The 14,765-nt window shown below is 37.6% G+C and overlaps 1 protein-coding gene across 4 annotated transcripts in view; it reads left to right on the forward strand.

The window, feature by feature from the left end:
* The window catches only part of C4H4orf19 (chromosome 4 C4orf19 homolog), a 40,375-nt gene extending 36,392 nt beyond the window's left edge, over positions 1 to 3,983 (forward strand). For 3 of the 4 annotated variants that reach the window (XM_054066249.1, XM_054066248.1, XM_054066251.1), the window contains 2 exons: positions 374 to 421; positions 1,495 to 3,983. In XM_054066249.1, coding sequence (XP_053922224.1) covers positions 390 to 421; positions 1,495 to 2,443 — 981 coding nt within the window. In that variant the 5' untranslated portion in view covers positions 374 to 389 and the 3' untranslated portion in view covers positions 2,444 to 3,983. Of the gene's footprint in view, positions 1 to 85; positions 422 to 1,494 lie in introns of those variants that run through there. The other variant, XM_009566601.2, reaches the window with a different exon arrangement.
* The last annotated feature ends 10,782 nt before the right edge of the window (positions 3,984 to 14,765 follow it).

Consider the following 14,765-nt stretch of genomic DNA (forward strand, 5'->3'; position numbering starts at 1 on the left):
AAAAAAAACAAAACAAAACAAAACAAAAAAACAAACAAAAAAAAACCAAAACCAAAACCAAACAAAAAAAACCCCCCACTACTCAAAGTCATAAAACTGCTTAGGAAAATATTCTGGGAGAATCCTATCTATTTAATAACTGTTAATTTCTTCTCCAGACTTTTTCCCCAACTACAGGCCACTGTCAATGCAAGATAGCAACCTAGAAAGACCTTGAACTGTACTGCATCCATTCTTGCATAGGCATTTATCTTATTAGCTAACGAAACCCTTCTAAATTTGAACATCATTTTCAATACAATTGCCCATACATCAATTTCACGATGCTTCACTCACTTCCCCTCTCCCTTGCCTTCCCTCTCTCTCTTTTCAGATTAAAGGAAATCCAGATGGGGTGCAGATGCTGCAAAATGATACAAAGGTACAACAGAGCAAAAGTTGCTTGGACTGAATAAAAGAAATGCATTAAAACACGTCTGTGCTCCCTTACACCTATTGCCTAAATGAAGGTTGAAGTTTTCCTGAAGTTTACAGTATTTTTAAAGTCATGCCAGAACACAGGCATACTGATTTCCCGTGAATGTCTTTGTTTTACTGTCATTGAGGTCCATTTATGTAAGTCTTATTCCACAAAAAAAAAAAAAAAAAAAGTGTCATTGAACACATCTTTAGCAAAGCTTTTTCTCATTTAGGTACCACGAGATTCCCTCAATTCAGTAGAGCAATGAGCACAGACTTTGTCAGATCCTCCCTCTCACCTAAGCAATGAAAATTAACTACAGATCCTTGCATCCATCATAGCTTTTAAAGTTAGTTGTGGGAACAATTCCCACATTAAAAGTCTCCCTGGAGAGGGAGACTAGCTACTTTTAGAATCACAACACTTCAAGCCCCACTTGAACAGTTACTCCTTCCCTTGGCCACATTTCTAGAACAAGTAAGGAAGCGGGAAAGAAAACTGGTGCTATGAGAAAGAAAGCGGGGCTAAAGAAAAGAGAGGTGCTCTGAAAAGAATAAATCAAGGAAAAATTAGGAGCAGGAGAAAAAACTAAGTGGAAAAGGAAAAACGGAGGAGACAAAAAAAAAAGAAAAAGACAAAAAGATAAGACTTGAAAGGACAAACACCAGGGGGGAAAAAAAAGGAAAATATTTTAGCAATGACATAAGGACACATTAATTAACCATCAATATGATGGTTACTTGTTGGCTAATCTATGTTTCCAGAGGAAAACAAAAAAAAAAAGCTGGAAACATGCAACAATCAGGACAAGGTTCTCTGACATCCTCCTTATGCTCCCGGTGAATCTCACTTGAGGGGTTAATTACAGTCAGTCCCCTTCCATTCAGTTTAGCTCATTCTCAGGACCCCAGTTTAGTGACACCAGCTCCTCAAGATGTCCATCTTAAAAACTAAGCATAATCCTTTTTCCAATCCTAAATCCAATTTTTTAACAGCATAATTAACACATCCTTTTCAAATTTTCTTTACTTCAGCTATATTTTTGATCCAGAAGAAGTACGATCGCCTGGATGCATTCATGAGGTAAACAGTTACAAACACAATGAGCAAGGCAGCAATAAATCCAAATTCAAAGACAACAGTGAAATTCAAGAACACAGACATGAATTCCAGAAGGATGAATTAAACAGAAGAGAAAATAAAAGTCAAGTAAGTATCACAAAAGAAACTCTCCAGAACCATGGAAGCAATGACTTCCAAGAAGATGGCCTTGTGAAATGTGTTGCAAAGCTTGATATTGCAGTCAATGGTGGCAACTCCTGCACTGGGGTGCACTCGTTGCTCAATCCCAGCACAAACCCAGTGAAAGAAGCCAGTCAAGAGGGAACCTCCAGCCAGTCAGAATCTTCTTCAGCCAACAATACAGACTTTTTTACCAAATCAAATAGGTCTGGCCATGAACTTGACCTAGAGGCAGGCAAGCAGAGGAAGGCAGCCTGCAATGAGCCAAACAGTATTGAAGACCAGAACTCCCAGTCTGCAGAAGGTTGCGTGTTTCTCAAAGGAAGTGCAATACTGGAGACACAAAACAATGCCATACAACTGCCAGATACTGACTGTCCCCCAAATGGCAATCAAACCAGGAACTATGTTGAAAAATACAGCTTTTCAGTCAACTGTGCACATTCAGACCAAAACACTGGGCCTTCAGCAACAGAGATCCAGGACCTTTGTGTAACTCCATCTTTGCCTATGAAGGAGAGCAGTATCATATCTTTAAAAACTAACTTCACAAATTTGAGTGAGGGCATTACTGGTGGTATCACGGCTGTGGCTGTTACCAAAGCAATGCAGGCACCCACACACTCCAACCATACAGACCTCAATACAGAAATTGAGGAGGAAGATGCAGAAGTCGCAGCAGCTCTGGCTGCACTGGAAGCTGCAACTGCAGGAGAAGACCTGGAAGATGACTATGAGTAACAGATGAAGCTTTCTTTCTAATACACCAGGTAAGATCCAGATTTCCTTTCTGGATCTATATGAACACGTAGACAGCTGTCATGAACAGCATATATAAAAGGAATTGGGACTAAACCTCTGTCCCTTCAGCTGTTTTATACAGCCTTTTAATTTCTAATATCCAAGGTACAGAAGTGCTTTCTTGGCTAATTGTAATATCAACACTCTTTATGGGGCCAATCAAGAGGACAAAGCACCATTTCTTCCACACAGTATATTCTGCTGTATATCAACCTCACCTGGACTCATGTAAGCGTTTCCTTCGGTTCTGACCCTCAAGACTGTCTTGCATGCTACATATTCCAGGTTCAGAAAAATTCCATTATTTAAGACAGGACTAAACAGTCACGCAGTTAGAAACCACAGATTTTCATCATCTTAGCACAAAAAGCCCAAAACTGACCCAAAACTCCATGATCTAATTAAGTATGATATAGGGGAGGCAGCTTGGCTTGCACTTTGCTGCACTTATGTTTCCATTCTGGACGAAGCCCAAATCTGTGCATGTACACCTGGCATCAGGATAACCTCACTGCTTCCCTTACAGCTCCTCTGGACTTTGTTTAATACCCCAAGTGACCTGCTCCAGTTCATTAAAATAGCAGAAGCCTAGGCAAATCCAAGGGAGTGCATAAATTTCTGTTGGTTTAATGAGCTGAAGTAGCTCACCTAAGAATTGTACACACAATATCAGAGGTGCTGGAGAGGGATCAAAACTCAGTCCTACCAGTTTGGATAGATTAGACTGTTGTAAAACTACCACCTGACATCTCTCAACTGTACTAAATTTTACAGGTGCACATCACTTGTCTCAGCAATACGTTTGCAAACAGGTTGTGTCTCAAGCTTTCCTGGCAAGATATGTTTTGCTTATATACCACCAGCAGGAACCAGTGTTGGACCCAATCCTGGCTCTGCTGCAGTCCTTAAAGCAGGAAAGCAAAGGGGTTCCCAAGTTGAACTAATGTAAAAACTGAAAATATCAAAGCTGCATTCCTGGAGCATTTACCCTCCCTCTCATCTTCAGACTAATACGTTAACCTTTCTTGCAGGAAGCAAGTGAGACAAAGATCAACTTGGTGCTGCAATTTCATCAAAAGTGGGATCTTAATGGCTGAAAGTGCTTGACATTTTACACTGAAATTTTCTGGTTTCTGAGTCTGTTATAAACTCTTAATAAATTTTTTTTAATCGTATGAAGAATCATCTGGTGGCTTCTGTGTCTTATGCATTTTCTGACTATGTAACAAGTTGCATAAAAGAAGGATTCTAAGATACATCCTTCGTTAGATATATAAAAAGCACCAACTATGTATTTGCCAATAGTACATGCTGAATTCTAGTCTAACCATCAACACACATAGGGATCAGAATATTGAAGTGGGTTTTAAGTCATGTAATGATATTTAGATTATTCTTGTTTAAATGCATATTCCCTCTTTTCCTCCAAATACTGCAACGCCAAATCAAGATGTCAATTTCTCAAAGCATTAATGGTATCCCTAGGAGGAATTAAAAACTAAAGCCTCAGCTTCACAGGAACTAGATTCAGCTGCAGATCGAACTCACCACACTGTATCTGTAAAATAAAAAAAAGCTTTATATGGTTTTAAAGTACTGTAGTACTGTTGGTTTCTCTACCACTTTCCTGCTTTAATATGCTCCTCTAAGCTTCTTCATACATGCACACAAGTTTTATGTGCATATTTGTGTATCAAAGATTACTATACGAGGATGAAGTTGAAAGACTACTTGCATATTGCATATTATTGTGATGGTTATGATGACATAGTATCTGCTTTTATACTGGGAGGGCTCTAAGAGCATCATGATGTCTGCTTGTCCCTGCAAACACCCAGGGGCTCCCCCTGCCTTGTCCAGGCAGGGTCCAGGACCCCACCCCAGCTCCCCACAGCCTGGACCAGACTGGCTTCGGGCCCCACTGAGCTGGGTCTACCTGCAGGCTGACAGCCCAGCCCAACCTTGGGAAGGTGTCCGATGCCCAGGGCTGCCCGGGTGTCCCCCAGCCTGCCCTGTTCCCAGGCCAGGGTGGGACAGATCCCATCTGCCATGTCCCCAGGAGCCTCCACTGTGCCCCACAACCCAGCCTCAGGCAGCTGCTGGCCCTTGCTGCACTGTGACATGGACCATGAAAAATTACTTAAGTTAAACAGTAAAAAAAATAAATGCAACAAATGTCCCAGGAAATGTATCTTATTTTTCAATATCCACCCAACCGATTTTTCTAACCTGAACTCCAACTTGAACTGCAAGCACAAATCACAGCAATTTTTTTTTTGGCTTTGCTCCCCAAGCATTAAAATGTACTAGAGGAGAGAACTCAGTCGTGAGGCAGCAGACTTGTATCCTCTGCAAGAGATCAGTTGGGCTCCAAATACCATGTTTCTTGCAGTCCAAGTTCCCACTGCCTTTATTGTAAAAAAAGAGAAAATACAGTGTAAAGCAAGTATATTCACTGCATGGGAAGATAATTGGTCAGTGCTTCTCTTAACTAAAAAAAGTCTAGTGTCTACATACCCCAAATCTGCAGGGCACAGAAAGCTACCATAAAATAAACCTAAAAGGTATCACCAGCATTCAGACTTATCTCCTATCTGAAAATGTTCTGTGCAGTTTCTTAAATATACCCCTCTATACATTTGTATGTCCTTTATATATGTCTAGTTCCCTCCTGCTCCACCTTGCCACAGCCAAGTGCCCCGATTTCTTAGCCATTTCTCAGCCTACAGTATACTTTCCACAATAAATGTGAAAGTGAATCAATTATTTGAAAAACCATTTTAATATCAATATCCTCCATAAAACTTAGCTGTTAGTAATGGTGCGAGAACCAAATCTTATTCAGCCCCTGCAGATGCTGATGTATAACTTGTGAAGTAGAAACTAAATATTTCAGTTTTTCTTTGACACAAAAGGAATTAATGAAGGATCTGGTTGGCCAATATCTATTTTTAGTGTTTCTGTATTTGATGGAACTCTATACAGGAAAGTGTGCAGACACGTGTAGCAATAAAGAACAGGCACCACAATGGGAAACTATTATAAAAGCTGAAACTTCTACAAAATACTTCACATCTTGGAAGCTTATGTTAGCAGTTATTCTCCAGAGTTAATAACACAGCTTAAACGACAATTGTAATATTTTCATGTATAAGCAAAAAGACATCAGGTACAAGTGAGCTACACACTTTCTCATTTAGTAGTGGGTCACCACTGGATTATGAAAAATTCAGATCACTGCAGAGGTTCCAGATACAGCAACAGGAGTGAAACACAACCCAGTTCATCCCACGCAAGGAAGTTAATTATTTTCTAGAGAAAGCCTTATGGTGGAGGAAGTTTGTTTATAGAGAAACAGAAGAACCTGAAATTTGACACCACAGAATTCTTCAGTTCAGCAAACAAAACCCCAACAAGAAAGCAGGAACCTGGAAGTAGATAAATTCCCCACAATTTTTTTCCTCTTAAAGAAAAAAGGTAATCATCTGGGCAACTGTTGCTATGGAAATTTCCCATTAAAAATTAAAATCCAGAAATAGGAAGTCTATTATTTTCTAAAAGATACTTCAGATTTGATTACTTTAATGTAAAAATACCATTTTTTATCATCATTTAAACCCTGAAACAAGAAACATTGACTTTAAAATGAAAAAAGTAATCTTGACTTTACATTGTATTTATAGTTTTAATTTTGTAAATGTGATTTAATTTTCCAAAAGATTAATTCTTGTCTATGTTTTTCATTTTGCTAAATGAGAATAGAATATCTCAGCATTTGTTAAGGCCTGTGCATATGGTATTTCATATATTTATACAAATGTACATTTTAATTACACTGAAACAATGAATCTTATATTATTTGTCTTGAATTACAATAGCTCTCCTTGCATGTAGATGGAAATTGGAATCCAACTAAATTGCACAAGAGCACCATTGCAAAACTAAACATATTAGAACTTCTTTAACATGCTGCATACACAATAAAGTAGATTTACTGAAGTCATTCTACATTAAAAACTAGTTTATTTTTAAAGGACGTATGCATTCATTCAGACACTGTGTCCTTCTAGGTTTTAGAACACCTGCATCATACAACGTTTAAGAGCAACTGTTAGAAGCAGATTAAGACTTTTTCATTGAGCTTTTGCAACTGTGGAAGAAGCTAAGTGTGCATCCTGGGTTCTAGAAGAGACTGAAATGGACCAAAGTAATTTCATGCCTTAACATAAACTTAGACTTCTTTAAAAAATTTATTGTTAAATAGAACTTCAATTTTGTTCACATGGTTTAATCCAAGAGAACTTTATTAAACAAATTTACTCCTCACACCTCAACTCTTCATCCTTTGGTCAGAAAAAAGCAGTATTCCCTTTTACAATTTGATTCAGAGAACAAGGTTCTCTCAATGAAGCAGGAAAGACAATGGCTGTCCTGATTTTGGTTATAATCCAATCACTGAAGTATAGATCCCAAGCAGGCATCTCACAATCATCATGAAAAAAAACCCAGAGGTTATACCAATTCCTGCTCTGAATCTCAATTGAAATTTTATATTAAAGAGGATTTAACAGGTTTTTGCTGTGCTTCATAATTCAACTACTGTACATTAACAACTGAAAAATATTATTCTGTAGTAAACCAGAAAAAAAAACAAGCCTTTCAGGAAACACAGCATCCCAATATTAAGTCAGGTTGCAGATGACTTAAGTACTAAACCGACCCAACAATAAAACCATGTTATAAAGACTGCAGCTTGATTTGTTTACTCATTGAGCTCCCTACTACAATATTCTGAGCCAGACATTAGCTTGATTTCTATGAGGATGCAGACACAGAAAGGAGCAAAGCAACACCCTCCGCTGCTCACGCAAATCTCAACCACAGCCAGATTTTCAATAATCTACGATTACATCAGCTATCCCTTGCTCTTACCACTTGGAATTGTTACTAAGCCATAACAAGTAATTTACCTAGACTTAGCCAAAAGGAAAGGAAGGTAAGTGACAAAGATCAGGTGACTACAGAGCAAAATGAATGTATGAATCAGATTAAAATAGCGTTTAAGTATTTGAGGAAAAATTTTAGGGATCTGGACAAGAATGAATTAACTTAGGCTGTTCCCATTTCGTGTTGAAAGGTCGAAATCTAAATAAAGCTCTACTTTCCTTTAGTTCTCTTTTGAGATCCTCTACCAGAAACAAGATCATAATCAAATGAACCTAAGGACACTCCTCAGATTAGCTTTTCTATACAACACTCAGGAAAAAAAATAAGATCCATGCAAAGTTCTGAATTTCCGACACAAGAAGTGTTACATGATCAGATTCTGCTGTGGCTACAAGTGGTTTGAGTTTCTCCAAAATTCATCTCCAGAACCGAGAAAAACAGATTTTTAACCCACCAGTTTCAGTTTGGTAGAAAAAGCAATGCAGGGGTTAATCTAACAAGGATACAACACACTTGGCCAGAACAATATAGCTGTCTGATTTTCGTTACTGTTGATTTTTAGTGATTAATCTCCTGTTTATGCAGACTTGCATATGAAACTCATCCAGTTAGCATCTGCAAAAACAGAACAGTAATAAAGATCCAGCATTAATCAAAATTAAGACAAATTCTCAAAAGCCCTACAAAACACCACACATATTCCACTGTGACTGGGAATTACTTTTCCAGAGTCATGCATGAGTATTAATTAGCAGCCAGCACACACCGCTATTGTTTTGACGTACGCCACATAGATCCTGTTCTTCCTCATGGTTTTGATTAAAGATTTGGCTCTGGGAGAAGCGTGTGTTGTTCCCTTCCCTAATTGCGTTAGCGGCTGCTGCTGGCGGGGTGCAGGGCAGGAGGGGCTCCGGGCAGAAAAAACAGCTGCTGAGAAACAAGGAGACACCCCAGGTCACCGATTAAATCAGGGCTTTGAAAATATAAATATATATGTATCTGTAACTCTGGCACACTGCAAAAGTTTTCTGAGCTTCAATAGCTCCCTCTGCTGCCAGCGAATATCTATTTCAGCCGCTCTATGCAAAACCTGCTTGCAGCTCAAGAGTATTTAGAGTATGTACACACAGCTATTTAGAATTCCTGAAAAATAAGATGTAGGAAATACTAGGGGCATTTTAATTTAATAGTCTTCCAAGATTGCTGCCTCTAAGGGATAATTATTTTGACTGTAAATAAAAATACTGAAGACTGAAGGCCAGCAGCTAAATGATTTTTTTATACAGTAATTTCAAAACGCTATCTTATTCAACACAAAAATCACAACATATTATCTCAGTATCTAGTTGGATACATAGCGATGCCCATGGAGCACAGCCTAATTTTTTAGGACAATGCTGCCCTTAATATCACTACTATTTTTCAGTCTTCCTCCCATCTCCCTAAGTCTTCCATAGTACTGTTGCTGCGGTACCTGCCCCTCTGCCATCAGCACCAGCAGGTATCAGCTAGCTCTGTCACTTTTTTAGCTGTTGCTGTTTTACAGCTGCTGTTTTGCAACAGGACAAGGGCTGGTTTTGCTGCACACCGGCAGCTATGAGACCCTTACTGAAGCAAATACTCTCCACACCCCATGACCACCACTTCAAGATGATCGACACAACCACCCAGTACAAGCACAAGTGCCTCCTGTTTACCCCTGCTGCACACATAACAACTCCACAGGCCACAGGAAAGAAGAGTGGGATGACTAACTGAGAATGAGCAAGGAAACAACAGCAAGAAAGGGAAGTGAGGGTGGGAATTGAAAGGTTTACGTATACAAAAGTGAGCAGTTACATTGATAGAAAAAAAAGCATTTTCCAATATACCCTCCCTTGCAGAAGAGCAATAGGCTCCAGGTGAACTCGATGCCACTGCATTTCTACAGCACTAGGGACTGCATAAATAAAATTTAAGAGGAGCTATTTGAGTGAAGCTGTAACAGGCCTGCTCTGCAAAGACCTATTAAGACTGAGGGAAAGCAAGCCTGGCTGCACATCCAGAAACAGATGGCCAAGCAGTACCCACATAACAGTACCTCAACTAAGGACCGCCCATGTCACAGGGAACTTCTTATCTAAACTTACCAGTAAAACACATCCCCAACCCTGCTCACAGATAATTCAGAAGTCAGTTACTTTAACAGCACAGCCAGCTTGCAGACCTTGCTGGTATGGCTCTTCAGAAGCTTCTTCCATGTCCACACTTCCAGCACTATGGACCTAGCATCTCTCCTACCTTCTTTTCTCAAACTTAGAAGAAGGAACTCCTATTTTCCCAAACCAATCACCTTCCTTTTTCTCATTTTGCTCCAGTCTTACTTATGCTTCTATTAGATACCCCTCACCAGATGATCCTAATCTGCCAGGAACAGGGCTGCAGAGCTGATTGGGTGCCTCTTGCAGCTGGGTGGAGGGGCAGTTACAAAATCAGCCAGCCCTGCCGCACATGATACGGGGGGAGAAGAAATGGTGCAACCAGAGCAAGAAAAAGCATCAATTACAGCAAGACTAAACAGACCAGCAGCACCTTGTTGCACACCTAAGAATTGTACACACAATATCAGAGGTGCTGGAGAGGGATCAAAACTCAGTCCTACCAGTTTGGATAGATTAGACTGTTGTAAAACTACCACCTGACATCTCTCAACTGTACTAAATTTTACAGGTGCACATCACTTGTCTCAGCAATACAGTTTGCAAACAGGTTGTGTCTCAAGCTTTCCTGGCAAGATATGTTTTGCTTATATACCACCAGCAGGAACCAGTGTTGGACCCAATCCTGGCTCTGCTGCAGTCCTTAAAGCAGGAAAGCAAAGGGGTTCCCAAGTTGAACTAATGTAAAAACTGAAAATATCAAAGCTGCATTCCTGGAGCATTTACCCTCCCTCTCATCTTCAGACTAATACGTTAACCTTTCTTGCAGGAAGCAAGTGAGACAAAGATCAACTTGGTGCTGCAATTTCATCAAAAGTGGGATCTTAATGGCTGAAAGTGCTTGACATTTTACACTGAAATTTTCTGGTTTCTGAGTCTGTTATAAACTCTTAATAAATTTTTTTTAATCGTATGAAGAATCATCTGGTGGCTTTTGTGTCTTATGCATTTTCTGACTACGTAACAGTTGCATAAAAGAAGGATTCTAAGATACATCCTTCATTAGATATATAAAAAGCACCAACTATGTATTTGCCAACAGTACATGCTGAATTCTAGTCTAACCATCAACACACATAGGGATCAGAATATTGAGGTGGGTTTTAAGTCATGTAATGATATTTAGATTATTCCTGTTTAAATGCAGATTCCCTCTTTTCCTCCAAATACTGCAACACCAAATCAAGATTTCAATTTCACAAAACATTAATGGTATCCCTAGGAGGAAATAAATACTAAAGCCTCAGCTTCACAGGAACTAGATTCAGCTGCAGATCAAATTCACCACACTGTATCCATAAAATAAAAAAGCTGCATATGTTTTTAAAGTACTGTAGTACTGTTGGTTACTCTACCACTTTCCTGCTTTAATATACCCCTACAACCGGAGAGGAAAAAAAAAAATCAAAAAATGAACAATGGTACAGAAAAGAGAGAGAAAGGGAAATTGCACCCAGCATTTACCAGTACTTTGAGCCTAACTGGAAATGTCCGTCAAACAAAATTCCCAATACACGACCTCACAAAACACTAAGGAAAAAAATTAAATCAAAATCTACCTTTATCTGGCTAAGTCTTATATGTCATTCATGGATATTAAGACAGCCAAGGCTTAATCACTCTGTTTTCTTTTTTATTCATTAGCTTAGCAAGCAGGAAAAGGAAAGAACAGGCCTGAAGTGCACCAAAACTCTACCTTAACATTTGATTGGCACAGCACACTGCACCTGGGGCACAGGTGGGAATACTCAACATAAACTAAGAACCCAGGAAACTTAATTGCTTAGGAAAGACAGTCTCGCATTCCAAACCAGTAAGTACTTTCAGCATTACTAGAATAGACCATATGTCCTCCTTTCATCAAGCAACGAATAATCTCAGAAAAAAAGGCACTTCTTAATCGACATCTTTGTCAATATGCAGTATCAATAAAATTTGTGGAAACACACACACACACACACACACACCCCAGGAGTAACGGAACAGCTTGCGTTAATTTCTGCAGAAAGTGCATAAAGAGATTCAGAAATAAGAGAAAAGAAATGCTTTAACCCTTACCGTGTTTCAAAAATACATCACATGTACTCTGTGCTCATTACAAGCAAAATTAGATTTTATTAAAAAAGGAAGTAGCTCCTTTCATCTGTTTTGCTACAGCTTGAGGTAGGATCCTGAATTCTGACATAAAAAAAAGTGTCTGTATTGAAGAAAAATAACATAAGTATTATCCATGCAAGGAAAAAGATTTCATCAGTAAACAAACAGTTCACATTTCTTTTGAGGACTTCTCTATGTCAGTCCAGTTATAACAGAACTTCTCACATTTCAATACAACATGATCTTGTATTTCAATATATGCACGTACTATCTCATAAAAACCGTGAATTACACAAAATTAAAATATTCTACCCTTATCTTTTCCAGCATCAAAAATTGTTGATATGGTTATACTTGCGTTCAGTTTTAATGTCAATATAACCTGAAATTGTTAAATGGAAAAATTAGAGAGTCAAGTGAAGGGGAGCAGAGGAGAAACATGCTAGGAGACCAAAAAAATAGTATAATACTATTACTCTCAGATTATTCCGTTGCATAGAAGAAAAAAGGAATTTTAAAAAACCTGAAAATGAGAATCAGAAAGCATGTTCAATTTCCAGAAGCTTCACCATCAGCAGCATCTTGATTACCATCAAAAATCAAGGAGGCCTAGAGGGATTTTTTTTAATTTGTTTTGGTTTCTTTTTTTTTTTTCCATTTGTTTTTCATTCTGAATATAAACCACAGCTACATGTAAAGCTCTAAAATTCAAATACAGACCTGAAAACAGAACTTGTGTTTTGCAGCTAAGGAACAATGAAATAAAGAAAAAAAACTTACAAACAAGATGGTACATGTAATTATACCTCAGCTAACCACAACAGCTTGCTTTGAATGTCCTTCACAATATTCATACAGCAAAATTCAATTTAATGCCATTTACAGATCAGAGCAATCTGTGAGAACATAACGTAACAAATCAAGCATTGTAGTATCAGAGGAGGACACAAGCTGATAGGAAACAACTGCAAAGGGCTTCCTGTCATTTGTAATTTTCCCTTCCATACTTTAGGGAAACTATTGTGAATAAAGGCAGTGTTTTGTACTTTTTAAAAGCTCAGCATCAAATATAATAAAAAGTCAAAAGTCTTTATATTTTAAAGGTAAAAGGTCTTTAATTTAATATGACACTATCTTGAATGAAAGCATAGATTTTCTTCTTTCCCATATAAATATGCAACTAAAGTAATATTCACAATTGTCCTTTCTCAAGAATATAACACTGCTCTGAAGTGCATTACAGCAACCCAAACTTCTCAGTACCTCCATAAACAAAAACTTAAGATGCGAACAGATTGCATTATGCATTAAGGCTATACAAAGGTTAAATTTCAGGCAATCGGTACAGGGTTAAAGAAGTCATAAGTGAGCTTAAGAATGAATTTTTTTTTTATTTACTGCTTGGTAGTACAAAAATTGTATACAAACTATTTTGTTAAAAATACATCTGATATGCAAATTTAAGAAAGGCTGACTTATATGGAAATATCCATACTCCTAAAAAACAGCAATGTAGTGTTAAATGCAATGAAACAGGCACAGTTCGTAAATCCTCTTATTGAAGTAGCAATGTACAAATTAAGTTGTTGCATGTATCAGGTCTTATAATACCTTATGTAAATATTTTACACAGGTAAACAATGTTTTACATATCCAACAAATTTTTCTTTTATTTTGTTCTACGTATTTCCAATGGAATCAAAATAGAAATTACTTTTAAATTAAGTAAAAAAATACATATTTCTGATAAACTTTCTTTCATCCTTTTGGCAAATTTACTTGCAGTACTAACCCATCAAGTATCAAAATACAGTATCATCAAAATAAATCTTTTTTTACAAAAAGTTTTTGGGATAGTCTGTAACTGTGTAAAATAATTTTCAGAAAGGAGATAAACTGCTTGGTTTTGACCAATACTCTCCTTTTTCCAGTGACACAGCTCTCAATCTCTAAAGCTAATACTATCACCAATATTAATTAAACTCTTCTAGAAACATTAGGTCTTCATGCAAATAATCAGCTGAAGTTTGAAGAAAAAAAAAATCAAGAATATTAAATGTATGACTGTAACGTGAGCTTGCTGTTTATATTATACTTTGATACTAAAGAGACTTCATAAGCCAGGTTTAATTTAATGTGAGCAGGGATGCTGAACACTCAAGTTCCAGTCCTGGCCAAACAATTATTTTGTGTTCTCAAGAACTACAATTATCTCGAAAATTATGCAATTTAAAAGGAACAATAAACCATTTATTCTTTTTGGAGATTTGGTAGGTGATGGAAGTTTTTATGGCAAATACATTACCAGTAAAAAGCGTATATTAGTAGACCCAGTCAGTATTTCATGGAAACAAGCAGGAGGAAGACCATCAGCAGCGCATAATTTCAGCCAGAGTGAAATAAACCTGATGTCCCCTGACAAGAGGTGAGAGTGTCTAATACATAAGCAAAAAGACAAGTTTTTGTCTTCATACATAATGACTATTAACACTGCACAAACCAATGAAGAAAAACAGATTCTCAGATCTGAAGAAGTAACACAGTTCAGGGCACTTTGACTATAAGGATTCGAAGTATTAATTTAAAACAAATCAACTTCAAAACAATTAGTTTCATTGAGTTCATAAAGCAGATTAAGTTACTTCATAGTACTCAGAATATAGTGCAATCTCTACAAAAATAAATTAGAAATGATATTCTTAGGCACTTGGAACAAATGTTATTTCAGTTTCCATTACACAGCAAAGTCTGCTGAAGTACTGCAAAGATCTCTCTCCCAAAAACCAAGTAATGGGACAAAGCAGAGATGGTAAGTAGATACGAAGAATTAACATCACAAAACCATCACTGGTATTTTTAGCAATAAGTCACACTTAAAATATGAAGGCAGTGAAACTGTCTTAAAATTGTGGTGCCAATGAAAACAGCTACACTCAGTCCAATAAGCCCACTTGGAAGTATTTAGTATACAGTCCAGAAATTTTTAATGCCAAATACTCCACATCCTTATCTAATGGTTG

Source organism: Cuculus canorus, chromosome 4 (genome assembly GCF_017976375.1).
Source record: "Cuculus canorus isolate bCucCan1 chromosome 4, bCucCan1.pri, whole genome shotgun sequence".
In the NCBI taxonomy this organism is placed as follows: domain Eukaryota; kingdom Metazoa; phylum Chordata; class Aves; order Cuculiformes; family Cuculidae; genus Cuculus; species Cuculus canorus.